Source organism: Dipodomys ordii, unplaced genomic scaffold (genome assembly GCF_000151885.1).
Source record: "Dipodomys ordii isolate 6190 unplaced genomic scaffold, Dord_2.0 Scaffold189, whole genome shotgun sequence".
NCBI lineage: Eukaryota > Metazoa > Chordata > Mammalia > Rodentia > Heteromyidae > Dipodomys > Dipodomys ordii.
The window spans coordinates 2858073-2884144 of NW_012267405.1; the positions used below are offsets into that span (position 1 = coordinate 2858073).

At 42.6% G+C, this 26072-nt stretch overlaps 1 protein-coding gene across 2 annotated transcripts in view; it reads right to left on the minus strand.

The window, feature by feature from the left end:
* Positions 1 to 3082: 3082 nt before the first annotated feature.
* Positions 3083 to 26072, minus strand: part of Xpo7 (exportin 7) — a 42095-nt gene continuing 19105 nt past the window's right edge. For both annotated transcript variants that reach the window (XM_013034446.1, XM_013034445.1), the window contains exons 14-28: positions 24530 to 24665; positions 23702 to 23775; positions 22481 to 22561; positions 21371 to 21434; positions 20854 to 20962; positions 19676 to 19782; positions 15258 to 15346; positions 14352 to 14459; positions 11364 to 11446; positions 10039 to 10253; positions 9263 to 9401; positions 7542 to 7702; positions 6722 to 6820; positions 6306 to 6433; positions 3083 to 5733 (exon numbers count right to left, since the gene is read on the minus strand). In XM_013034446.1, the coding sequence (XP_012889900.1) occupies positions 5640 to 5733; positions 6306 to 6433; positions 6722 to 6820; positions 7542 to 7702; positions 9263 to 9401; positions 10039 to 10253; positions 11364 to 11446; positions 14352 to 14459; positions 15258 to 15346; positions 19676 to 19782; positions 20854 to 20962; positions 21371 to 21434; positions 22481 to 22561; positions 23702 to 23775; positions 24530 to 24665 (1687 nt within the window). In that variant the 3' untranslated portion in view covers positions 3083 to 5639. The remainder of the gene's footprint in view (positions 5734 to 6305; positions 6434 to 6721; positions 6821 to 7541; positions 7703 to 9262; positions 9402 to 10038; positions 10254 to 11363; positions 11447 to 14351; positions 14460 to 15257; positions 15347 to 19675; positions 19783 to 20853; positions 20963 to 21370; positions 21435 to 22480; positions 22562 to 23701; positions 23776 to 24529; positions 24666 to 26072) is intronic.

The following is a 26072-nucleotide window of genomic DNA, read 5'->3' on the forward strand; positions in this document are numbered from 1 at the left end:
CGCCCATTTTCTCTCCACAGCCCTGGCCGCGGTCACAAGAACCCTTGGGCAGATGGGTTAGGCAAAGGTCGGTCACCACGCTGCGCGGCCACGGGAACGTCAGGCCCGGGTCCTGGTCTCGAGCGCTCCACTTCCCCAGGCCGCTTCTCCGCGGCCCCGCGGTCGGTGCCTGGGCCAGCGTGCCCTCCACCGGCAGCGCTGCAGGACGTCGCCGGGGCCTCCAAGAACATCCTTTCCGTCTGCCAGACCTCCCCCCCCACCCCGCCCGCCCGCCCCCTGCGCAGGAACGCGTCCTGACTGCGCCTGCGCCGGGCGGCATCACACCTTGTGGCAGACCTCGGTGCGCAGGCGCGGCTCTTTCTTCAGACGCACGTGGGCCACGCGGAGCCATTTCCGGGGCGGGAGCTGCGGTCTTCTGGGCGCGACGACCCCCGTGGCGTGGCCCGGCGATGGTGTCTGCAGCTCTTCCGGCCGAGGCCGAGGACAAGGGCGCCCTCCTCTGCAGAGGCGCCGCATTCCTGTTGTTGGATAGGAAGGGACCGGAACACCCCAAGCAGGCCCTGAGACCCCTGGGCCGGGGCCAGAAGAGGGGCACTGGAGGGAGGATCTGGAAAGAGGCGGGCGAGCAGAGTCGGAAGAGGAAGGGTCGCGCTGCAGCGTGTGGCCTGGCCCTCAGGGCTCTAAGGTGATCTCTTTCTTGACACATGCCCCAGGTGATGACCTTTAGAAGTGGTTTCATTTCCACTCTTGTCCAGTTTTGGATGGTTCATGTTCATTAGTTTTCAAGAGTTGGGGAGAGGTTTGAACTTGGGGTCTGGGTGCTGTCTCTGAGCGCCTTTTAGTCAAGGCTCTACTTTGAGCCCTAGCACCACTTCTGGTTTTCTAGTGATTATTTGGAGGTGGGAGGCTCGTGGACTTTCCTGCCTGGGTAGGCTTTGAACCGCGGTCCTCAGATCTCAGCCTCCTGAATAGTTCCTGAATAGCCACCGGTGCCTTGGGCTTTGTGACTTCAAGACTACATTCCTCCACCTTTTAGTAGCAGTCGGTAGTACTTAACACTTGATGCCTGACGTGCCTTATGACCCAGTACTTAAGTTAGGAGAGTCCCTGGTCTTCTGTCTGTTCCTTCGCAGCCTAGTAAGGAGGCAAGTTAGAACATACTGCGGGACTTAAATGAATTAATTGTCCTCACAGCTATGAAACAATAAATAGTATGCTGTGTACTTTTTTTTATTATTTTTATTTTTTGTCGGTCGTGGGGCTTGAACTCTGGGCCTGGGCGCTGTCCCTCAGCTCTTCAGCTCAAGGTGAGCGCTCTACCACTTCAGCTACAGCGCCACTTCCGGTTTTCTGGTGGTTTATTGGAGATAGGAGTCTCACGCTCTTTCCTGCCCGGGCTGGCTTTGAACCGCGATCCTCAGATCTCAGCCTCCTGAGTAGCTAGGATTACAGGCGTGAGCCACCAGCGCCCGGCTGCTGTGTACTTTTATAAGTACTCTCTACAGCTTTTCTTTTTCTTCTGGTGGGGAAGGGGAACACTGGCGATAAAAGCAAGGCCTAGTGTATACCAACTGCTCAGTCACTGATATTTTCAAAACTTTTGGCGGAGAAGGGGAACATTGGAGATGAACTCACGTCCTGGTGCATACTAAATGCTCTGACTGCTTATTTTTCTTTTGGTGGTACTGGGGTTTGGATTCAGGGTTTCACGGTAGCTAGGCTGACACTACCACTTGGGCCATATCTCCAGCCCCACTTTTTGCTGATGATTTTGGAGATGGAGTCAGGCTGATTTTTCTGTCCTGAGTTAGCCTTAACTCTGATCCTCTGGATCTCAGCCTCCTGAGCAGCTGGGATTGAAGGTGGGAACTACTGGCATACTTTTTATTTATTTTGGTGGTACTAGGGCTTGGATAAAAGGGCTTCGAGTTCATAAAGTTTTCAGTTTGTACTGTTTGTCCTGTTATACAGAACAGTGGAAATAAACAGCCTTTTTCTGCTTTTTGTGAGATGCTGCTTTGACCCAGTTTCTGAGACATACCGGTCACAGTCCAGATAGCATTTAGCGTTATCTAAGCCACCCATAAATCATTAATATAGAAGACCATTCAAAGGAAAGAAACCCCTTATAGACACCATAGCAACTTAACCAATAAATCATGGCTGTTAAATACGTCTTTATTCTTGTGTTTCGATAGCATTTGGATGTTATCAAGCTTGCTAGGTAGGCATTCTATCACTTGAGATATACTCCTGTACCTCTGTATATATTCTTGCACTTACTTTTGGCTTTTTGCTGGTAGGTAAGCATTTCATGGATTTTCCTGCCAGGATTGGCTTCGAACCTCAACGTTCAGATCTAAGCCTCCTGAGTAGCTAGGATTACAGTCATGAGTCATGGCACTGATGCCCATTCTGTTATTTTTTAGGTTGCCACTTGCCATTAAAATGACATTTCTGCCCAAATTAATTATTTTTGTTGTTTTTTTGTTAGTCGTGGGGCTTGAACTCTGGGCGTGGGTGCTGTCCCTGCGCTCTTCAGCTCAAGGTGAGTGCTCTACCGCTGGTGGTTTATTGGAGGTAAGAGTTTCACGGACTTTCCTGCCTGGTCTGGCTTTGAATCGTGATCCTCAGATCTCAGCCTCCTCAGTAGCTAGGATTACAGGTGTGAGCCACGGCGCCCAGCTTAATTCTTGAAGCTTTAGAAACTTGACATTTTCACCCTGGGCCAGATCTTTTCGTCCATTGATTTATACTATAGTGAGAAAAAATGTTTTTCAAACATTTAAAATTTTATATTTCAAACTTTACCCACATTTTGTATATATATATATATATTTTGCGAAATTTTAATCAGCAGTAAAAACTCTAGATGTTTCAGTGTAAGGTACAGTAATCACTGGATTCAACCCAGTGCCTAGCAAATACCCTACCCTAGCCTCTCCTAAATAAACTTGTTTTGGCTGCTTAAGACCACCAGGATTTATTTTTGTCTGAGACTGGGACTTTGTATTGGCTGTTGTTCCACCTCCTGAGCCACCCCTCCAGCCCCTCCACCAGGATTTCTGATGAAACAAAGATATCTGGCTTTGTTATTCAAATTTATTAGAATAGTTCATGAAATTAGTAATTGTTTTTTGATCAAAAGCTTTTCTAGGGGACACTTTTAAAATTCCAATCTAGGGAGGAGTAAAAATAAAAAGTTTTATAAAGTTCAATGAGTTTTGGAATACCTTAACTGCAACATGCACCTTGCCATGACTGGACAGTATTCAGGTTGCACCAAGGAGACCACCATCTCTGTTTAGTTTCTTGCTTCTGAAATTTTTGCAGAAGGGGAGTTCTGAGGTTGTGCCCAGTTGACTGGCACCTCAAGATGGCTGGAGCAGAGAGGACTTCAAGTACCTCTGAGCAAGTTTTTTGTTTTATTCATTTGCGAATTAAAATTCTGGAGCACTGCCAGAACTATTTTTCACAGTGAAACTTCCGCATTTTATACTTTGGTAGGTTTAGACATAGTTTGGCTGAGATTAATTCAAACTGCTGTTCAGCCTATGAAACAGCTCAAGATTGAGAAAATCCTGTCAGTTCCCAGAATGCTTTAATAGCATAGAAAAGTGCTTTTTAAGTAAGGCAGACTAGACTGGCACTCTTGGGCCGATCACTAGCTATCAGTCTGTAGTAAGGCACATATACTGTAGCTTAGTGCATTTTAGCACTACACAGTACAGGGATTACAGGAGTCCCTGTTAACTATTTGGCCTATTAAATATCAAGGGGATACTTCAATTACCCTTGAATTTGCCATGTTCTAAGATATGAAGCCTAACCCACATTAGAGGAGCAGACATCAGAACATTAACAAAACCGCTTTCTTCAAGTATTACTTGTCTGCAGGTGGCCATGTTATTTCTGGAAACAAGTAAGGACCTTTTTAGCTGAGGATAATATATATTATGCTATCTGTAAATCAACTGAATCAATTGTACTCTTTCTTATATTTAAAACAAGTTGAGCCAGACTTTATCCAATAAGAAGCAAATTAATTTTATAAGGTTCAGGGGCCCTTGTTATGCACTGGCTTTTAAGAATGCATGTTTCAAACATTATGTTTAACATGATACACGTCCCTGGACATACTACACATGATTGCTGAAAACAAGTCAGTAGAAACCATTGAAGTTTATTGGCGGTCACAATGCTTACACTGTATGCAGCAAACACCCTTACAAGTCTATCCGCAACCAGATCACGCAAGAAAGGATTCACCACACAGTCGCCAGAGGAGAAAAAAATAATTAACAGGCTTGTTTCTGGGGGTAGGGGAGAGAAATAAAAAATAAAACCTAATTGATGAGTGTTCCACGGGCAAGAGCTGAACTAGAGATGTGTACAACTAGCAGCAACAGTTGTGGAAAAAGTACAAGGCAAATAGCTTTCTCCATTAATTTTCCTCTGTAGGTTAATTTTTTTAATATTCAAAACATTTATGGTTTTCATTTTATAAAAATGTATATTTTCCAAGGGAGAATGTTAAATACTTCATGCTAGATAGGCCTTGTTATTAAGAACTGCTCCCCTTGGTAACATCCTCCAGATCATACATTCATGAGTGCAGGGTACATACATAAATATCCACACACACACATCCATACACACTGCCTCGAGGGCCAGGGAAGACACAGTTACGGCCACAGGCAGTTAGGCCTCTGGTGGGTGGACTCATCCAAATTGCTCAACAAGAGCAACTGGCTCAATGCTTCTCTCTGGTCTTCTATAGAGACCAAGACCCCTAAAACATTAAAATCCAATTTTTAACGACAAGAGGCATTTGTCTGAGGATGATGATAGGTAAGTGGGAGAAAGGATGGAGATAAGAATACCAAACACTTTCAGCTGGAGTTGTCACAGCAAGAGGCCAGGGGACCTAGGGCAACTTCCACGGTTATCAGGGAGGGACAGTTGATCTGGCATGGCTTAGAGTTCCTAATAACAAGGGTTAATACAGCAACAGGAAGTGATTGTTTGGGGGCTGGAGGGGGCCAAGGAAAGGGCATTAAGAAAAAATATACATTTGGAATTTTTCTTTTTGCCTGTCTACACTGTGTCACTAAATATATCTCTGCACTTTCACACATCCTTGTCCAGTAAAGCTTCAGGCCACCAGAATACACATTTTCTTCACTCGCCATACATAATCCCTCACATCAGCATTGGTGCACTAGACTCTGTAAAAATTTTTTCAGTCACACTTTGTTTTTAAACTTGAGTCAATATAAACCTGTTCAAAATGTTATGAAAAAATGTACATGTTTATACAAGGCAGGTTGTGGCAGGACACTGGGGGCTCTCCCCCCTTGGGTGGCCCCAGGAGAAGGGAGCTGGAGTCTCAGGTGTCTCATCTATCTCCTCCCACCACCCTTCCCACCCAGCCCCCAGGAACCAGCAGCACCCTGCCCCCAGTGAGTGCACACACACACCCCTATTCCCTGGGGAAGCAACTAGTTGACCATTGCCATTTTCCCCACATCCCTGGAGGAAGGAGCCAGGATTAGCCAGGCCATCTCCCTTGCAATTGTTCGCCCCTCTGGGCCAGACCAAAGGGATGCTGCTCTGTACAGGTAGAGTCCGAGGAGGTGTCAGCTCATCATGTCATTGCTATTCACGCCATAAGTGGAATTCTTCATTGAGTCGTTGACTTCTCGACGGAATGCTGACAGGTTCTGGGTGAACCTGCAGAAAGAATTCATTTTGGGTTGGGGAGGAAGAAGTGAAAGGGCTTTGCCTAATTTTTTTTTTTAAATAGTAGAGAAGTAGAATGTAGGAATGTAAGCTTGTTTCACTTAATCTCAGTCTTAAGACTGTAAGAGAAAGCTGGCTTTCTTTTGTCCCTATTTCTACCAGGCATTTTCCCAGCAGGCTAGAGATGCGTCAAATCTGGGGTTCTGAGGACCCTGTTGGTCTTAACATCATCACAAAAGGAATCTTACCGATCAAGGTAGGAAGTAACCCTCTCAAGCTGAGGGCAGAAAGTAAAACCTTTAGTGAAACAGTTGCATTTTAAATATCAATTATACACTGACAGTATTTTAGATAAACTGTGCTATGTAAAATACTAAAATGATTTTTGCTTGTGACTACTAAGGAATTTGTAATTACACATATGGTTTGCTTTTCCATCGGAAAGCACTGCTTTAGGTGGCCTCAAAATAGGGGAGCACGAAGATTAAGGGGCACACCTGCTTCAATGATTTGAAAAATCACCTGTGGCCAGGATTTCTTAGCCGGCTACCCCACACACTTACCTGTCTCTGTTTTTTGTTAGAAGATTCCGCTCAATGCCCTCCATCAGGTTTTCAAAACACAGATGCATGGCCTGCTGCTTCTCTGGTGGCTGGCTGTTAACGATACTGTTCCTTAGGTCTGAAAAATACTGTGGGACAAAGAATGAAAGAGTAGGTAAGTTAAGGCAGAGGAAGGTGAATTAGCCTGTTATTTATGAATGGAAGAATGTTCTTCAAGGAGGGATGGAATAGTGTATGCATGTACACTTAATTCAGACAAGCACTTGTATGACAAGTCACCTTTATGCTACTGCTCAGTAAATGGACCCTGTTCCCTGATTTGCAAAGTATTTCATCTTCACAATGTCTGGGAAGTGTCAGCCACATGGGGGCCTATTGTTGCCTCTGGCTTGACACCAGGGAGCTGGGTCTCTTACCTTTTCATTAAGTAGTATTAAGCCAAGTAGGGGTCGGGACATAGACCATTGATTCCTACAGTCTTCAAAGATGATGATATTCAGCACCGTGGACAGCATCTGAAAAAAAAATTTACAGAATAGGAGGCAGTGATCAACAGTGTGTGGTTGAAGTGAGACAACAGATACCAAATGAAGGAGCACCTCAAGCTGAAGGGTTTTCTGCATGCAGTAAGTCACATACTTTGAGAAGCTTTGTTTTAGTCTTTGATTTCAAGGTAAGTTTTTTCTTTTAGGCTATTTTCTTTATTATTCTTTCATTTAGTTTGATACATTTACAAATGGGATGGGGGGAAGCAGACAAAATTACAGGAGGCAAAGCCACCCTGTACTATCACTTCCACACACTGGCTTCGGCAGACAGTTTTTGGACATTTGTCAATGTGGTGAACTTGTGAAGTACTTCACTGCTACCTTAGGACTGGCTGATAATATAAATCTACCCATTAAAAAGTATATATTTTAGAACTATATTTCTGCAAACTACTTAAAAAATTTCATTACACACAAACAAAATATAGATGGAGGAATGGTTCAAATTGTAGAGTGCTTATCTAGCAAAATCAAGGCTATGAATTCAGTGTTTGCTATTGAAAAAAAGAAAAAAGGTTTTTACATGTAATTATTCAGAAAAATAAAAATCCATCATAGGGCTGGGGATGTAACTCAGTGGTAGGGCACTTCTAGCATTTGCAAGGCTGTCTTCAGTACTACAAGAAAACAAAAAAACCCTCAAAATCCCCACTACACTAGTGTTGCCTCTTAATGTCAGCTTCCTTACCTGTTGGATCATCTCTGGATGCTGCTGCATGATATGCAGAAAACGGTCACTCTCCTGGTTCAAGGGTGTCGTCCTCTTCTTGGTGCTGCGTGACAGCTGCTTGAAGAGGTATGTCACAATGTGGTCCAGGCAGGAGCAGCAGCCTGTGCATACCATGGTGTCTGGAGGCAAGAGGCAGGTAGGAAAGCAGGTATATTGAGGTGCTGATGGCCACTTTGGGAGAACAGGGATTGTCCTTGGCTGAGAACCCAGAGTTAGTTACCTCGGGATATAGCCCAGCCACTGCTCAAAATGTTACCTGCTAACCTGATACTCACTACACAGCAAGGCCCAATTTCTAACTCTGAAACTGAGTGTGTGGTAATAATTAATACAAATAAATACTTAAATTGTCAGCTCAATGTGCTTTGGATGTGTCTCTTCTGCTTTATAAAAGAATAGTAAGTCATTTGCACTCAGCAAGTGTTTGATTTGTGCCAGATTCTGTGCTAAATACTTTCTAAATATTGTCTCTTTATTTATCCTCCTGAAAACTCCAGGAGGTATGTATTTCACTTGACAAATAGGAAAACCAGTTTGGAGAGAACAATTCATCTAAGATCACTGCTATAAACAGGAGTGTGATTAGAGACTAGGAGTCTATGAGGTATAAGCCTATGCTCTCAGTTACTGGGAATTCTGACAAACCCAGTTTAATATGACTGGGTTTGTTTGTTAGAATGAGTGTGTATTGTATTGTCTCCAAAGCATCTTAGGGGTGAGGGTGTGGACAGTCTCACTTATGCTTGTACTGAATGCTGAAAAGGCAAGGCCAAAGGACTGAGTTTTTCTAGAAGATAAAAACAGCCTCCTGAAGCAAAGTTCTATACCCTGATTGCATTCTACTTTACACGGCTGAGCCCCAGATAGAAGTTAAATATGGTATCATGGAAGTAACACAGAGGTATGGATAATTCATGATAATCTAAAACTCATTCTGTGTGCATTTGTAACGTATCCCAAATATTCTGCAGCTGACTTAATCTTATTTTTGTTTTGCTCAGCTTAATACAAATCATACTTTCTAAACACATATTAAAATTTCTGGAAGGCAGCTTTAAGTGAAAATGGTTGAAAAGAACAAAATGGGCTGCTATGGGAACACTTAGGTGGCCAGTGTATAAAACCTTCCCATAACTTCACACCCTCAGGGGTAGAGTTCCAACACCCTATCACAGTGAAAAATCAGGTCCCCCTGCCTGATTTTCACACTCACTCCTGCTTCTCTCTTCAGCTTTACTTCACTCCTTTCTCTCCTACATTAGTGCACCATCCATCTGGATTTCCTGGTTCTTCCTTGCTGTAGGCAAGCACCTGTAAGATGCTGCTGCTTACTGGAACAACGGTCCAGTTTTTACACTCACACTTTGATGACAAGTTTTCCCTGATGCCACCTCCCTAAAACCAGTTTAGATAATTTTCCTGAGGGTTCCTGTGGTACTGTTTTTACCCCATCAGGGCATATTAAAGGTTAATATTCGTATGTTTCATTGTCCAGATGTAAACTGTAAGGGTAGGAATTATGTGTGTTAGTTTCCACATCTTCAGTACTTGGTACTCAGGAGAGGATCAGTACTTGCTGGATGAGAATACCGTGAATATTGTATCCTGTTGTTAGGGTCAATTCTCCCAAACAGTAATCCTTCTGGACACTGGTAAGTGGTACAAAGCTAGGTGCTTACCAAGTGCAGTAAGTCCTTCAGAAATGGAAGAGAGAATATACATGATGACATGAGGTTCCAGGCTTGCAATAAAGTTCATATGGTCCTGAGTCAGGACTTCCAGTAGTGAATAGTAAGACTGGCTGAGCTTGGGGTAATCCTGTAGCAGAAGAAGAAAGTCAGCCTAGCCATTTCATGCTTCAGCAGAAGAGGAAGGCCATAAACAGTATAATATTTCTTTTAGGGCTGGAGGTACAGCCTAAGTGGTAGACCACGTGCCTAGCATGTATGAGGCTCCGAGTTCAAACCCCAACACTGTGCAAAAAAAAAAATCTTTTCAGTTACAAATACAAATGACTTAGTTGTAGTAGAAAGAAGTTAGCTTGTAGCTTCTTTTTTGGTGGTGGTACTGTGATTTGACCTCAAGGCCTTGCATTTACTATCATGCTTGCTTGCTTGCTTAGGTGGGCACTCTACCACCCGAGTCATGCACCAGCACTGGGGCTTGAACTCTAGACTTCACGCTCTCACTCAGCTTTTTTGTTCACAGCTGATGTGCTATCACTTGAAATACAAATCCACTTTGAGCTTTTTGCTGGTTAACTGGAGATAAATGGATTTTTTGTCTGCCTGAGGCTAGCTTTGAATTGTGAACCTCAGATTTCAACCTCCTAAGTAGCTAGGCCTCTAAGGTGTGAGCTACTGGTGCTGGCCAGGTTGTAGTTTCTTAAAATCTTTAATCATAGTCTCAGGTGAACAAATACGATGAAATGCTGCCATCAAGGCTTAGGGCTCACCAGTAGGTCACTGTGGGGGATAGAGAGGAGCAGCTTGATGAAGGTCTGTAGAGCGTTATCCAGGGCATCATCTCCATAGAGACGGAAGACTCCAAAATTGACGTAACTCCCACTGAGAGCAGCCTTCAGCATGGAGAAGCAGATGGATATGCCCTTCAACTTTAGGGCATAAACCTGATCCTTTGGCACTTCTCCAAGTGTCAGGATGCGATTGCCTGAGTAAACATATAAAAAACTTTTCAAAAAAAACAAAAAAATACAGGTGGCTCCCACCTGTTATCCCAGCTACTCAGGAGGGCTCGAAGCTAGGCTTGGCAGAAAAGTCCATGAGACTCTTATCTATTTAGTAACCAAAAAGCTAGAAGTGGAACTGTAGCTCAAGCAGTAGAGAACTAGCCATGAGCAAAAGAAGCTCAGGGAAAGTGCCCAGGCTTGGAGTTTAAGCTACAGGAGTAGTGCGTGCACGCATTTCTCCCCCCCCCCCCCACTCAACCATTTTATTAATTTATTTTTTGTTTATGCTAGTACTTGGTTAAACTCAGGGCCTGGGTGCTGTCTCTTATCTTGTATAAACTCAGGGCCTGGGTGCTGTCTCTTATCTGGTATATTATTATCACTTCAACCACTAGCTCTACTTCCAGCTTTTTGGGGTTAACTGGAGATAAGAGTCTCACAGAGCCTGGCACACCTGTGATCTCAGCTACTCAGGAGGCTGAGATCTGAGGATCTCAGTTCAAAGCCAGGCAGAAAAATTGGTGAGCCTTCTATTTCAAATTAACCCCAAGAAAACCAGAAGTGGGTCTGTGGCTCAAAGTGGTAGAGCTTGGGCTTGAGCAAAAAAGCTCAGGAACAGCAGCCAGGCCCTGTGTTCAAGCCCCATGAGTGACAAAGAAAAAAAAAAATCAGACTTTCTTGCCTGGGCTGCCTTCAAACTATGACCCTCAGATATCAGCTGACTGAGTAGCTAGGATTATAAGCATGAGCCACCAGCACCCAGCTCTTTTTTTTTTTTTTTTTTTAATATGAGAGCAGGTCTTACTGTAATAGACAAGTCTGGGCTTTAACTATTGAGCTTACTGAGTGCTATGATTATAGGTATGTGCCACCACCATACTTGACCAATGGACAGTTTTTCTGCCATTTCAACCCCCCTACCTCAACTCCAAAGGCACATAGACTCCACCAGGCCCTCAGAGGCAGCTGGCATTAATATACATGTATGAGAAATACAACACTCATAGGAATGCTGTTCTGGCCACTGCAAGGACAGCCTGAGACTACACTGCTGCATTCAATTCTGGAGCATGCTCCTCATGAGCACCTACCATACATCGTTATCATCTTGCTGGTTTCTCGGAAGAGTAAGATGCCATTGGGGGAAGAGACATCAAACTGGAGCCGCTGAGATCTAAGCAGAAAATACATAAGGATTTTAGCAGCTTTACCAATTGTAGTTCATTCTGGAAGCTTTGTAAGACCAAAAGTGTTTTCTTTGGAAGAGTGGGGTACTTTGGGATCTCAAGAGTATCCTGGGTGATGACCCTGTACTACGACTGCAGACTGTCTACCCTAATGAGACAAAAGCCAAAAATATTAACCAATGACAGTTTATTTATTTTTATTTTTTTGGCGGTCGTGGGGTAAGAGGCTCCTGGGAGCCGTCCCTCAGCTCTTCAGCTCAAGGTGAGCACTCTACCACTTGAGCTCCACTTCTGGTTTTCTAGTGGTTTATTGGAGATAAGAGTCTCACGGACTTTCCTGCCTGGGCTGGCTTTGAACTGTGATTCTCAGATCTCAGCCTCCTGAGTAAGCAGGATTACAGGCATGAGCCACAGGTGCCTGGCCCAATGATAGTGTTATTATATATTAAAGTCCAACATATGGGATTCAAGTTTTGCTGCTCAAATAACAGAATTTTTTTTTTTAAAGACCAGCCAACAACAAACCCTCCAAGGCAACAGACCTGTAATTGTAGCTACTTAGGAGGCTAAGATACAAGGATTATGGTTTGAAGCCAGCTTAGGTAGGGAAGTCTGAAAGACTCTTATTTCCAATTAAGCCACCAAAAAGCCAGAAGTGGAAGAGTTGCTCAAGTGTTAGGGCATCAGTCTAGAGTGAAAAAGCCTTAGTACTGGTGTGTGTACGTGCATGTGCACATTTCTTTCAGTCTCTTTGGTACTAACTCATAACCCACTTTCTCTAACTTGGTCAAAGCTAGTGCTTTACCACAAGCCACAGTGCCACTTCCAGTTTTCTGGTGGTTAACTGGAGAAAAGAGTCTCATGGACTTTTCTGCCCAGGATGGCTTTGAACTGCAGTCCTCAGATCTCAGCCTCCTGGGTAGCTAGGATTACAGGTGTGAGTAACCAACACCCGGATCTAACACTAACTTCAAATGCCTCCCTGGATGGCTTCCTTAGCAACTGCGAGAGGGAAAGAGCATTGCTACCAGGCTACAGAGAAATCTAAAAAGATGAAATCAGCAGGTATGAACAAAGCTTTAGCAATCACAGTTCATTCTGCACACCCCCTAAGACTAGAACATCACTTCTGTCTGTTCTGCCTTGAGCTTTATTGACCCCACTTGACTCCACCATCAATCAAATCCATCTTGACCTTGTTCTGAACTGTGCCTGATTTCATGGATTTCCTGTAGTCTCTCTGTTTTCAATATTGCCTTATTAGGAGTCAACACAGCAGGTAGTGGGAATGGAACCCAGATTACTTTGCCCCTTGGTAAAATGACCTGGCACTGAAGGGAAAATGCCTGTTTCTCACTTCTGTTGTGCCAAGCAAGGCACTGGATGGTCTGTCCTGTGCCTACTAGTTTGACTTCCTCCACCATAGTCTTTGCTTACTCTCTAAGCTCTAGCCATATGTGCATTCAAACTCACCTTATGTGCTTCCAGTAAGATGCTTGCAGTGGTGCTATTTACCACACCCCTTATTTTGCAGGGTCACAAGCACATCTTTCATTCAGATCCCAACTTAAATCATTTTCTCTAAGAGACCCTTCTATTTTCTATTTTATTGCCTTGTTTTATTATTTTTATAGCACTTAATTACTGCCTGAAATTATCTTCTGTACTTATCTTTTCCATTTGCCTCCCGTTTCAGAGATCTTTTTTTTTTAAAACAAAGTAAATCTTAAGCCAGTTGCCTGTGGCTCATGCCTGTAATCCTAGCTATTCAGGAGAATAAGATCTGAGCATCACAGTTCAAAGCCAATCTGGGCAGGAAAGTCTGTGAGACTCTCATCTCTAATAAACTACTCAGAATAGGCCAGAAGTGGGCTGTGACTCAAGTAATAGAACACTAGCCTTGAGCACAAAGAAAATCAGGCCCTGAGTTAAAGCCCCACAACTGGGGAGTGGAGGGTGGAGAGGAGTAAACATTTACTTGTCCAGTTGAAATCTACCTAGCAAACAACTTTCTTAAAAGTATTTTCAGGGGCTGGGAAAGTGGCTTAGTGGTAGAGTGCTTGCCTAGCATGCATGAAGCCCTGGGTTTAATTCCTCAGTACTATATAAACAAAAAAAGCTGGAAGTGGCTCTGTGGCTCAAGTGGTAGGGTGCTAGCCTTGAGCAAAAAAAAAAAAAAGGAGCTCGGGACAGTACCAGGCCCTGAGTTCAAGTCCCAGGACTGGCAAAAACAAAAACAAAAGTATTTTCAAGCGTATCACTTCTTTCTCAACTGTTTCCACTCTGAAATGTGGAGAGGGCATTACCACCAAATGGTTAACATTCTGTGGTTAGAGAAATGAGAACCTTGGTTGCCAAAGTTCCTTCTTATTAAGAATAGATATTCTGATCAAGAAAGAGAGTGGATAATTTTCAAATACATTTCAACTACACTTTAAAATACACCAAAAACCTCCATGAAAGCTGTTGACCAGTGGGAGGTGGGCAAAGAGAGACTCTGTTAAAGAGTACTAGTGGCAAGGGGTTGGGCAAAAAGGAGGATGAACAAGGATGAATATGGCCAAAGTAGATTTTGTGTATGAAAGTAGAACCACTTGTCGAAGGGAAAAAGGGAGTAAGATGGAATACTATAAATGTATATATGTGGCAGTGCCCCAGTGGCCTCTATTTGTATAATTAATCTAAGTATTTTTTTGTGTTATTTTTTTGTTATTTTACAAGGTGACTTATTTCCTACAGGCAGCTTACATGGCTGGGGATATCCTTTTTCCAAACACATAGACACAAATAGACATACAGCTCTATAAACTGGATGTTAGCATGAGATCAAGGAAATTCTTTCAAGACTTTCTCAAATAAAGAACAGCTGTGCCCTCTGAACATCTTGCTTACCTATTATGAACTAATTCAGCCATCAGCTTGAGCACAGGTGTGGTACAGGCGGGATCATGGTACCAGAGCTCTATTGCCCGCTGGAGAATTGGCATGTAGGATGGATATCTGTAAATGAGGAGCTAAGGAAGAAGTTCTGAATCCAGAAAGATACTCAAAACTACAGCTCTGTCCTTTCCTGTGTCTTGCCTCCTAATCTTGGAATCTATACAGGAAATGAATTTCTTCTGAAGAACACAATGCATTTCATATTATGTACACATTACCACTTCTATAAGGGCTTAGCTATTCCCCCCACCCCTTTTTTTTTGGTCGGTCATGGGGTCTGAACTCTGGGCCTGGGCGCTGTCCCTCAGTTTTCAGCTCAAGGCTAGCACTCTACCACTTGCGCACAGTGCCACTTCCGGCTTTTTCTGCTCTTGTGGTGCTGAAGAATTGAACCCAGGGCCTCATGCACGCAAAGCAAGCACTCTATCACTAACCCACTTTCCCAGCCCTAGCTATTTCCTTTACATATGATTGGAAAGAGGTACTGAGTTGAAATGACCTGCTCAAGGTTATAATTTCACTACAGTTAAGATATCCTAATAACTGCAATTTTTTAAAAAGTAGATTGAAATGTCTTAAGTAGCAAAATTCACATTGCAACAGTTCCCCAGTGGCACTGAGTTCCAGACATTTATCTTGGACCCCAAAGACAAACTGGGAAGCCACCTCTTTTACCTCCCAATTCCAGGCAACACTGTCATTAGATCACCATGTCATGGAGCTTACAGGACACACAGCATACTTGTTGGGTATTTCTTTTTGCCTTACCATTTACCCACCCCAACCCCTGTGACTCCATCACCCAGCCACACTCCAGTTAAGGCTTATATAGTATGCTCCTAGTTTGAGTTAGGATACATCCATTCAAATAGCATCATGAAGCTGGTCTTGGCATTGAAGGCGAAAGCTATCCCTCTCAGGTCTCTCACTAGGCCAACTAGAGTTCGCTGTAGTAGAATGTAAAAATATGTTAAAAGAGAAGAAAAACCAAAGCCGATCTGATGGGAATTCACATATCTGTATCACCTTCATCTCAGTTTAATAAACACTCCTCCCCAATATCCTGAATCAATCTTTCATGCTAGAATGGGATCTTTTCACTTGGAAAATTGGTTTTAGAAAGCTTGTTATACTGGTTGAACATCTCTCATCAGAAAAATCTGAAATCTCCAAAATCCATAACTTATTTGTGGCAGGGGAATACTGGGGAAGAACCCCAGGCCTCATACATGCTAGATAAGCAAGCACTGTAAGTGCTCTCCAAGTCTCACCAAAATCCAAAACATTTGAAGTGCCAACATGCTACTAACAAGTGGAAAACCCCACATCATGAACCCTTGTTTCATGTACAGAATTACTGCTTGGAGAGCCAGCAGTGTTGGAAAACTTGCCTAGCACCACCATATACAAGGCCTGGGTCTGATCCTCAGCACTGTGAAACAGAATGAACCTCACAAAATGTCTGAAAGGATATATAAAAAATACTATTAAAGTATGTATATAAGGAATATATGGAATACAAATGAATTTTATGTGGACTTGGGTTGTGTTCCCCAAATATTATGAAATCTGCATCATTCAACTCTAAAATTCAAAATACTCAGGCCTTAGCTTTCAGATAATTTATACTACAAAACAGTGTGGTTTGTGGCTCATTATAGCAAAAATGGTGCTAAGTTGTGTCCCCCACAACCCCCACCAGCCCCACAGCCAGGCACACTAGAAGTGTTCTCCTACTGAGCTACACCTCCAGCCCCAGAATAACTTTTTTAGATAGTAAAGTGACAAATGGGAAAACAAAATAGCTCATTCAAAAAGATTGATAGAAAGGCCTAGATAAGAAAAAGCAGAAGGGGGATAATCCCTAAAGATTTGCATCTTAAGAAGAACTCAAGTGCTCAAGTGCAGACCCTCCTTTTGGTGAGTCTACAGGGAATCTTCTCTGGAAATAAGACTGACTTGTTGAACCTTGGAGCTGTCAAGAACTTGCTCTCTTTACTAAAGTGACCAAGGCATGGAGCAGCCATAAAATGTGCCTAAGGTCATGTTGCTTGGTGGGAGGAGGGCCTAGGATTAAGACTCCATTTTTGCCAGGTGTGGTTCACGTCTATAATCTCAGTTATAGGAAGTGATGCTAAGGAGAATTGTAGTTTGAAGCCAGCTGCAGCAAGATGTTAGTGACACCTCATCTTAATAAAAAAAAGACAGAGGCTGGGAAGGTGGTTCAATGGTAGAGCCCTTGCCTTGCATGCTTGAGGCCCTGGGTTCGATTCCTCAGCACCATATAAGCAAAAAGAAAAAAGCCGGAAGTGGTACTGTGGCTCAAGTGGTAGAGTGCTAGCCTTGAGCTGAAGAGCTGAGGGACAGCGCCCAGGCCCAGAGTTCAGGCCCCACGACCGGACCCTAAATAAATATAAAAATAAAAAAAAGGCAGATGTGATAGTACACAACTAAGATACAAGCTACAGAGGCATTGGTCTGAAGAAGGCTCTACAAAATTAGAACCCTCTTTTGTACCCAAAAGGGCTGGGTACAAAGCTCAAGTGCTAGACTGCCTGCCTACAAGTGCAAGATCTTGAGTTAAAAGGACAGACTTAAATTGAATCCTTTTTTTCAATAGAACTTTTACATGAGGGTTCCTAAATTACAGCAATAAGATTGCTTTTAGAGTCTAGCAGCCTGAGAAAGTAGAACATCTGGGCATCTTGACTCAGTTGTCAAAAAACTTCCAGATTTCTGTGAAGTTTGCTTTAAGTAAACACTTGGTATCATGAGCTCAACTTCTCACATGGTTGATGTAAAAAAATTGTTACATGGGACATGAGAAAGATGCGGGTGACCCTGGCAGTTCATGGTCCAGATGGTTCTTTTGGGTAATTTTATTTACTTTGTGTGAAACTAATATGATGGGAAAAGAGCTGGTATTTAGGACACCCTGTGAGTCGTTGATACTACTGTTTAAGTTAGGGGTGTTTCATAATAATCCTCTCCTCTTCGAATGGTGCCCATTTCAGCTCTGACAATACAAGTATAAAGGAAATAGACCTACAATCAGTGGTGTCACTGTGACTATTTTGCTGATATGAAGATGGAAAACTAAGAGGCTAAGACAAATGTCAGATAAAAGCTGGCAATGTTTCTTGCAATATCCTGGCCATTTGATGTTCTACCAGTCAGCCTTGGTAACATGGTATTCTAGTATTAGTTAACATAATCCTGGTTTTTCATTTTTTTGCCACAACTATCTATAGGTCAGGAGAGCAAGTGTGTATGAAGCAAGAGATGAGAATTCTGAGAATCAGACACCAAGAACTAAAACAACATAAAATTCTACACATGGAAAATTCAAAGAGAAATTTTAGTTGAAATGAGAAATTACAGAGAACCAAGTGATAATGAAAAGGTTACATATTAAAGCTTGTAGATCCTAAGGCTCTATTTCATGACAATGTTGAAATGCTCAACACTATTAATTATACAGTTAAAATAGTTCAGATGGTAAAGTCTGAATTTCTGGTGTGAACTCAGGATCTTTTGCTTATTACATAGGAATGCAGGGGGTAGGAAGGTGGCTCAGTGGTAGAGTGTTTGCCTTGAATGCATGACTCCCTGGGTTCGATTCCTCAGCATCACATAAGCAGAAAAGGGTGGGCATGGTGCTGTGGCCCAGGTGGTAGAGCGCTGGCCTTGAGCTGAAGAGCTAAGGGACAGCGCCCAGGTACAGAGTTCAAGGCCCCATGACCGACAAAAAAACAAAAACAAAACAAAAACAAACTAGGTAGGAATGCAATTATTTGAGACATGCCCCTATATGATTTTATTTTATTTTTTTTGGGTCCGGTAGTGGGGCCTGAACTCTGGGCCTGGGTGCTGTCCCTCAGCTCTTCAGCTCAAGGCTAGCGCTCTACCACTTGAGCCACAGCGCCACCTCCAGATTTTTTTCTTTTTTGCTTATGTGGTGCTGAGGAATCGAACCCAGGGCCTCAGGCATGCAAGGCAAGCACTCTACCACTGAGCCATCTTCCCAGCCCCTGATTTTATTTTTTCTCTTTTGGTCTGAGACCAGGACTCAAGTTCAGTACTTGATAATTTCTAGAGCTCTTCCAAATGAGCCATGCCTCCAACCCAATTTTTTTTTTGGGGGGGGGGTTGGTTGTGGGGTCTGAACTCTGACAGCCTGAGCACTGTCCCTCAGCTCTTCAGCTCAAGGCTAACGCTCTACCACTTGAGCCTCATCCCCACTTCCGGCTTTTTCTGCTTATGTGGTGCTGAGGAGTCGAACCCAGGGCCTTCTGCATGCAAGTCAAGCACTGTACCACTGAGCCACCTTCTCAGCCCCAACCCCATTTTTTTTTTATCAGTCATGGGGCTTGAACTCTGGGCCTGGGCACTGTCCCTCAGCTCTTCAGCTCAAGGCTACCACCATTCTACCACATGGGCTACAGAACCACTTCCAGTTTTCTGAGTGGTTTATTGCAGATGAGTCTTATGGACTTTCATGCCTGGGCTGGCTTTGAACCTTGATCCTCAGATCTCAGCCTCCTGAGTAGGTAGGATTACAGGCATGAGCCACCAGTGCCCGGCTCCCCTGATTTTTTTTAAAACCACAATTTTCAAAGAACCCTGTATGGTTAGAGGCACTAATAGTCTTACAAGACAAATTATACTGGGAGAGAGGAAAAGCTATGATGTAGAAGTAGCAACAGAGCAGCAACTTCATGGAAAACAAAAACAAAGATAATACAAATGTAACTAAAACAATTTTTTTTTGTTTTGCAAAAGGTAACAAAATTGACAAATCAGTGGCAGGAAATGATTAGGAAAACAACGAAAGCACTAATAAAGCAGAAACAGAAATGGAAAGGGGACATAAAGACATAGTAGTGATTAAAAAGGCAGGTCACTGTAGAAATGACCCATTCCCCCAAAACGTTCCCTAAGAGCAAAATACATTTCTTATACTTTTTGTACCCAAAATAAATTTCTGAATTTTGTCCTTTAACAACAAAAAGACAGTAAGGAAACTGTAAGTAACTTTAAGTTAATGTGTTTGTGAACATACATAAAGAATTCCTGAAAGTTACTTAAGAATATACTTTAACTTAAAATGTGCCTATAAATCTCTATTGGTTCTTTAATATAAAAATCCCAAGAGCCCAAGAGATGGAGTTCAAAGCTACCCAGTGGTTTATGGACAATCACAATTTGTGATAGTACTAGCTATTGCTAGGCTGAATTCTACTGGAAGCTAGTCAGTTTGTGGGTGACAGACTCACCTTTGCCTCTTGCTCGTTGAAACTGTTAGTGCTAAACATCTGAGCCACAGCCTCAAACGCTGCTGTGAGTGGCAGCATGAACTGCTCGTACTGATCTTCATCCTCCCCTGCAAGGGAAACAACCCCAGGTGTGACCCTGATACCAGTAAGTCCAAGCTGTGTAGACTTGAGAAACAGGCTGGACGAAAGCTGAGCGGGACCTAGATAATTTGAGGGTTCCTTTATTACCCCAACAGGTGTTAGTAGTAATCTAAGAAATGTATATACAGACGCAGACATCTTAGACTAGGAAAGAACAGATATACTGTCCAGTGCAGGGATATCCTAAGTTCCTAAGGCTGAGCCAGTCACCAGAGATTCACATGTATAAAAAGGGTGCTATGTGTCTATTCTACCTTTACTGAGGACAACAGATAGTCAAAAAAGGACAGATGTTGGTGTGTGAGAACTAGATGGGAGTCAAACTTGAAATAGATGCTTATGGAGGCTTTATTTACACTTACTCTTCTTAGCACTATCTTTGATACCCTAAATTTCATAATATCATTTTAGTAGAATGAAATTTAAACAGCTTAAAAATGGAAGGCCATCGAGTGTGAATTATTAATTAAGCCATACCTGCTACCATCACCACCAGTGCTACAAATGAAGCAGTGATTAAATCATGCTGGTTCACAGGTTCTAGAGACCCGGATAAGAAAACCTTTATAGACTACCTCAGGTGGCTTTAGCACTCAGTGTGGCATGGGAAAAATTTCTGGCCAACAAGACTCATTTAGGAATCTCAGTTCATAAATGAAGAGAGAATTTTTCAGGCTCTTAAAATTTTAAACAGGTTCTAGCCGATCTTGTCCAGGCTAGCCTCAAATTCACATTCCTTCTGTCTTAGCCTCCCAAGTAGCTGGAATTATAGGTATGTGCCACTGCACCCATCGTGAAGAGAATTTTAAAGCTACTGTATATCAAGATGAAAACTTTGGGAGCATACTATTATTCTCTTCTAATTATACAGAGCATGACAGCATGATGTGTTCTTTGTGTAATCTGACTGTTATTTTAGATGGTTTTGTTACTGTTGAAACAACAAAGATTTCCCCCATATCTAGTCTTCTGTCATCAAATAAAAATTTAGAACAGTGCCAGATTACTTCATGAGCCTCTAGGATTTATTGCAGTACCTAAATCCACCATGAGGAGACGCCCAAGTGCTGTGTAGAAGGTAGTCCGACACCGCATGTCTGTCAGGTTGGACTGATTGTTAATACCCAAAAATGAAAAGTGCTCGCTCTATTGAAAAAAAGAAAACAAGTTAAAAAGGTAAAAACATGGGTTAGAGGCAGAATGCAAGCCAGTAATTTTAGAATTACTGAGCCTTTTTAAACTAGTGCTCCATGGTCATGCCTTAAGGATCTAGGAGTATTTTTTAAATATTTAAAAAATTATTGTGACTGTTACCCACTACAAATTTATCTGGAGTATAAATTGTAGTAGGTGGCTTCATCATAGCTCAGTTCATTCTGATGCCAAAGAAAAGTTCTGATGGCAGGAAGTATAATATGGAAGTATGAAGGGAGTCAGGGACCAGTCTTTGGTTTAGCAAAAACCAAGACCTCATTATAAACATTTTTTTAAATGTGTCAAGAAAATGTGTGTGGGTAGCTAGAATGGACAGGAAGAAGGGCTAAAATCACTCACCGTGTGATTGTTCAGCATGAACTGTACCGCACTAAGCTTCACTAGCTTCCTTACACTACTGTACGTAAATACAGAGGGAGAAGGTCAAGGAAAGTGTAGAGCAAACTACAAATCTGTAAGGCACATAAAAACATTTCTTTGGGGGAGGGGGACAGGGGTTGGTGGTGGGGCTTGAACTCTGGGCCTTGGCATTGTCCCTCAGCTCTTCAGCTCAAGGCTAGCGGCTCTACCACTTGAACCAAAGCACCACTTCTGGTTTTCTGAGTGGTTTATTGGAGTCTCACAGACTTTCCTGCTTGGGCTGGCTTTGAACCATAATCCTCAGATCTGTCTCCTGAGAAGGTAGGATTACAGGCATGAGCCACCAGAACCCAGCTGATGAAAACATTGGTAGTAACCTAAGTATCTTTTTTAAAACTCTTGAGTATATACAACTGCCAAGTAGGAAAAAAAAGATATTTTCTTGGCAGTATTTAACTGCTGAGTAAGACAATACCCATACCAAACTCCTGTCTGCAAGAAAATAAAACCACCCAGATGTTTGTCCTTGAAGTTATGAATATCTTAGAAGAGCTTTTCTTGGTAGGGGTTCTAAGAGGGAATTTAAATCCTAAAATCCTGTCTTCAACATCCACTTTATACTGTGAATGAGATTCTATCCTATTCAGGATGGCACTAGCTATGAACAAAGTCACTCAAACCATTTTACAAAATTTCCTGCTCTTTCTGGCCTGACTGTGAAAAGCTGTCTTAGAATAACTTAAACTTTTATAGCCAATAGTGTCCAAGTCAAGAGGTAGCATAGCTTACGTTAGTGTAAAAGCTTGGCATAGGGATGTTTCTACAAGTTATTTGAGGGACTTAGTATTTATTAAGGATGATAAAACCTGGACATACCTGAGAGCGAGATTCCTGGATATTTCCAGGCCACCTTAGAACTAAACAGGTTGTGTTTTGGCTCATTTTGTGGGTCTGGAATTCTGGATTCTGTGTAAGCATACCTAAGTATACACTAGCGCTAAATCAAAGCAGCACAGCAAGAAGTCATGACTTCTTAGGTGGGCATGTTGCAGTTTTTGTTCTGCACAGGACCTAGATTAAAAAGGATATCCAATGGAAAGATCGTTGAGAAGCTGTAGCGTCTTGGAGGTGATTGGTTCACAGCGGCCCCAGTACTTCAAGTTGGTGATGCTGGAGGACAACAAGAAAAAAGAGCAGGATACACTTTTGATTTGTCTGGTTTTTTTGAGGGCTGAGAGAAGAAAAGTCATCCATCAAGTCACCACACATCTGCATCACCAATTCACAGACATCACAACCACAAAAAAAACAAAAAGTGGGTATAAAATCTCTGTACTTACATTTAGTTGACTAGAAAAATTATCCTTCAGATAATCTTCACTACTTGGTTCCAAAGCTACACTGGCCCATACCCAGGCCCTTGGAATTCTGGGGCACTCCAGGGCTGATTTCTGCAGCAAGGGTAAGAGATTTCTGCGGCAGTGATAACATGCAGACGTATGCAATTCTGCACCTGCACCATCCACTGTCAGCTGCAGAATTCTAGTAGCCCTTGCTTATGGATTCTTGGCTGGCAGAGTCCTTTAGACCCCCTTTGTTTTTTCCATTTTAAATTATTAACCAGCTCATGGATGTGAGGGCTTAGGGCGAGTATAGTTATGAGAAAGCAAACTGTCACTTTGCACACAGCCCTGGAAAATATATTTGGCTTCTACTGTGTGCTCTGATCAATTGAGCTCCTAAAAAGAGGAAAATGTAACCAAAGGGGCATAACTTAAAAAGAAAAACAAAAAACCATAAGTAGGGCCAATTAGGAGCTTCAACTGTGAAGACCTTTCAAACAACAGAACTAGATTTTGAAGATTCTCACAGGGTGTGATGCTTCCTGAGAGGAGTAAGTCCACCTGAAAGTGGGCTCTCCCATGGGGAACAGATTTAGCTAGTGGAAATCAGCACCAGAAAGCAAATGCCTACTCTGGGCACCCCAGGCAGCTCAGTGATCGATCAAGTGAGAGGCTGAGCAATCACTGGGGAAGGAGCTTCATTTGGTGAATGCCATGACGGGGTTTTACCCATGATTCCAGAGGCTAAAGAGGAGATGCTGCAAGATTCTGTACAAGCCTGGAATGCTCTGGGGCCGGGCCATATCTCTAAGCACAGCTTGTCACACACTCAAATGCACAATTTTCTGACGCAAACGATCAATGCTTGAATACCAAGGCAGTGGCAGCACAATGCCAAAATAACATTTTATAGTTGCAACAGGACAGCAACTGCCTCTTGCTGCTGAGGGTGAGCCAAAACACTTACATTTTTCCTATGAAGACGCTTAGAACCATGGTCTCATCATTCAAGCCCAGGACTTCTGAGAGTCGGCGGTACAGCTGGTGTAACGTCAAAGGAAGAGAAAGGGGGAAACATGGATTAGAACAATCATATCCACGCACTGTCTGGTTAAGACATGGAAAAATAGACAATCCTGGAGAATACTTGCTGAAGTGGTGGGCCAATTCAAATATTACTAAATAACAGATAGAAGCTGAGCTAGCTTACTTGTCTGCAATTTTTTTTTTTAAAGGGGTGTGTGTTCCGATACTAGGGCATGAATTCAGGGTCTGGGATTTTTTCCTTAGGTTTTTTTGCTCAAAGCTGGTGCTCTACCACTTAAGCAACAGCCACACTTCCCAATTTTTACTGTTAACTATAGATTAGAGTCTCATGGGCTTTTAAGTCTGGGCTGGTTTGGAAGCACATTCATTAGACCTCAGTAGTTAGGACTGTATGTATGAGCTAGTGGCACCCAGCTCCCTTCAGTCTTGAAATTGCAAAATCACTGCCAAAATCTCCTGCTGTTCTGAATATTAATTCATGTAGAGAGACTAAGAGCTGCCAATTCTGGGGGAAGAGCAACAGATGTTTTGATGACTGGCCATTTGTTAAACATATGGAGCACTACAGCAATGGACTCAATTCTTTGATGAGTCTCCTAGAATTCTATAGAGTAGGAAAAACATTTGGACTATCCCAGTACCCAAAATGTGGAGGCTGTTTCTCAACAGTTATCCACTGTTTCCCTCAATCAGTTACTGTACATCTAAGAAGTGAGAACTTAAATGAAGCCAATTACGAATCTGTTACCTTCGAGGATTTCTGCACCTGGTCCCCAATGTAGATCTTACGAAACTGCTCAAAAAAACTCAGCATGGCCAATTCAAGCTTCTCATTACCCGCCTGAGCCAATCGAGAATCTGTTAGGTTCATTAGCTGGAGCACCCTAGAGGAAGAGGAGCAATGATTCTGTCTCAACAGCAGGATATCCTGGTCATTTTAGACAATCCAAGCTACCCCAAAATAGTCAAACATGCCTCCTTCTCATCCTCATCTCCCACCCTACGGGACAGGCATTCTCTGCAGGCTGTAAGCTCTGGTGAGGGAGTGAACATTTCCATTTTTGCTCCACAGGAACAACAGATGTTTGTTTACTGAAGCTGTAGATAGGAGCAAAACTCATAATCAGCTTAAAAACATGGGGAAATGCTGGTATAAATGATATCTTTTCCTAAAACTCCTGTGAGACCTTGCATGCAGTAGTTTCTTGCACTCTAGTTTATCTATGCAGATGAGGAAGGCTAGACTAATCCAATGGTTCTCAATTTTTTTTCTCAGAGAGCCATGAAAAAAGAAGAGAGACACATGAAGGACAATGAATGTCACAGGCAGGGAATATGTCCAAGGACAAACAGCAGATATACTGCCTGAGACTTCATTCCTTTCTCTGTACTGAATTGAATGATGTTATTGAGAGTCATTTTACATTCTAATAGTACGAGAACAGGCAGCAACTATTTTGTAACACATCATTAGTATATTAGACTCAATAATGGTGAGTCTACAAGACACTGGCTAAACTAAATTTATATTATGACAAACAACAGTATCATGTTGAAATGTAGAATCAGAAAGTCTTAGATTTAAGTCTTCTAAAATGTTTGCTCAACTCTACAAGTCTTCAGCCAGCCAGATATCTTAGTTGGGATTAAGGTACCCAAGGCAAAGGGGCATGTGATAAACAAAATGGTAACAAGAGACAAAAGGAACTTCTGGAAGAACTATGGATTAAGATGTCTGGAAACCAATAAACTCTAAGACAGCAGGCTTCTGTGTGTCCTGAAGGGTAGAGGCTCTCTGCAGGGTCAATGGATCATTTTTCACTACACTAAAGCATTGTTGCGCTAGCTTTCCCAGAGTCTACAGAATGTGTGATGTCACCACAGACAAGGCAGAAGCAGATAGGAGAAAGTAGCCAACTTCTACATGTCAGACATGAAAAAGATTTGTGAAAATTTCTGAATTGTAAAACAGCCCTGTTCTCAATTTTTGGAATTAATTTTGGAAAATATTGATATTATTCACAAAAATGGATTGTTAGCATATAATGGGCTTAGTATCATTTTAAAGGAAATTCTTATGTCCCACATCCACAAATCAGCCAACAACAAATGCTGGAGAGGATGTGAAGAGGAACCCTATTACACTGCTGGTGGGAATGTACACTTATACAACCACTTTGGAAAGCAGTCTGGAGGGTCCTTAGAAAGTTAAATATTGACCTCCCTTACGACCCAGTCATACCACTTCTAGGCATCTACCCTGAACAACAGGAACCAATATACAAGGACAC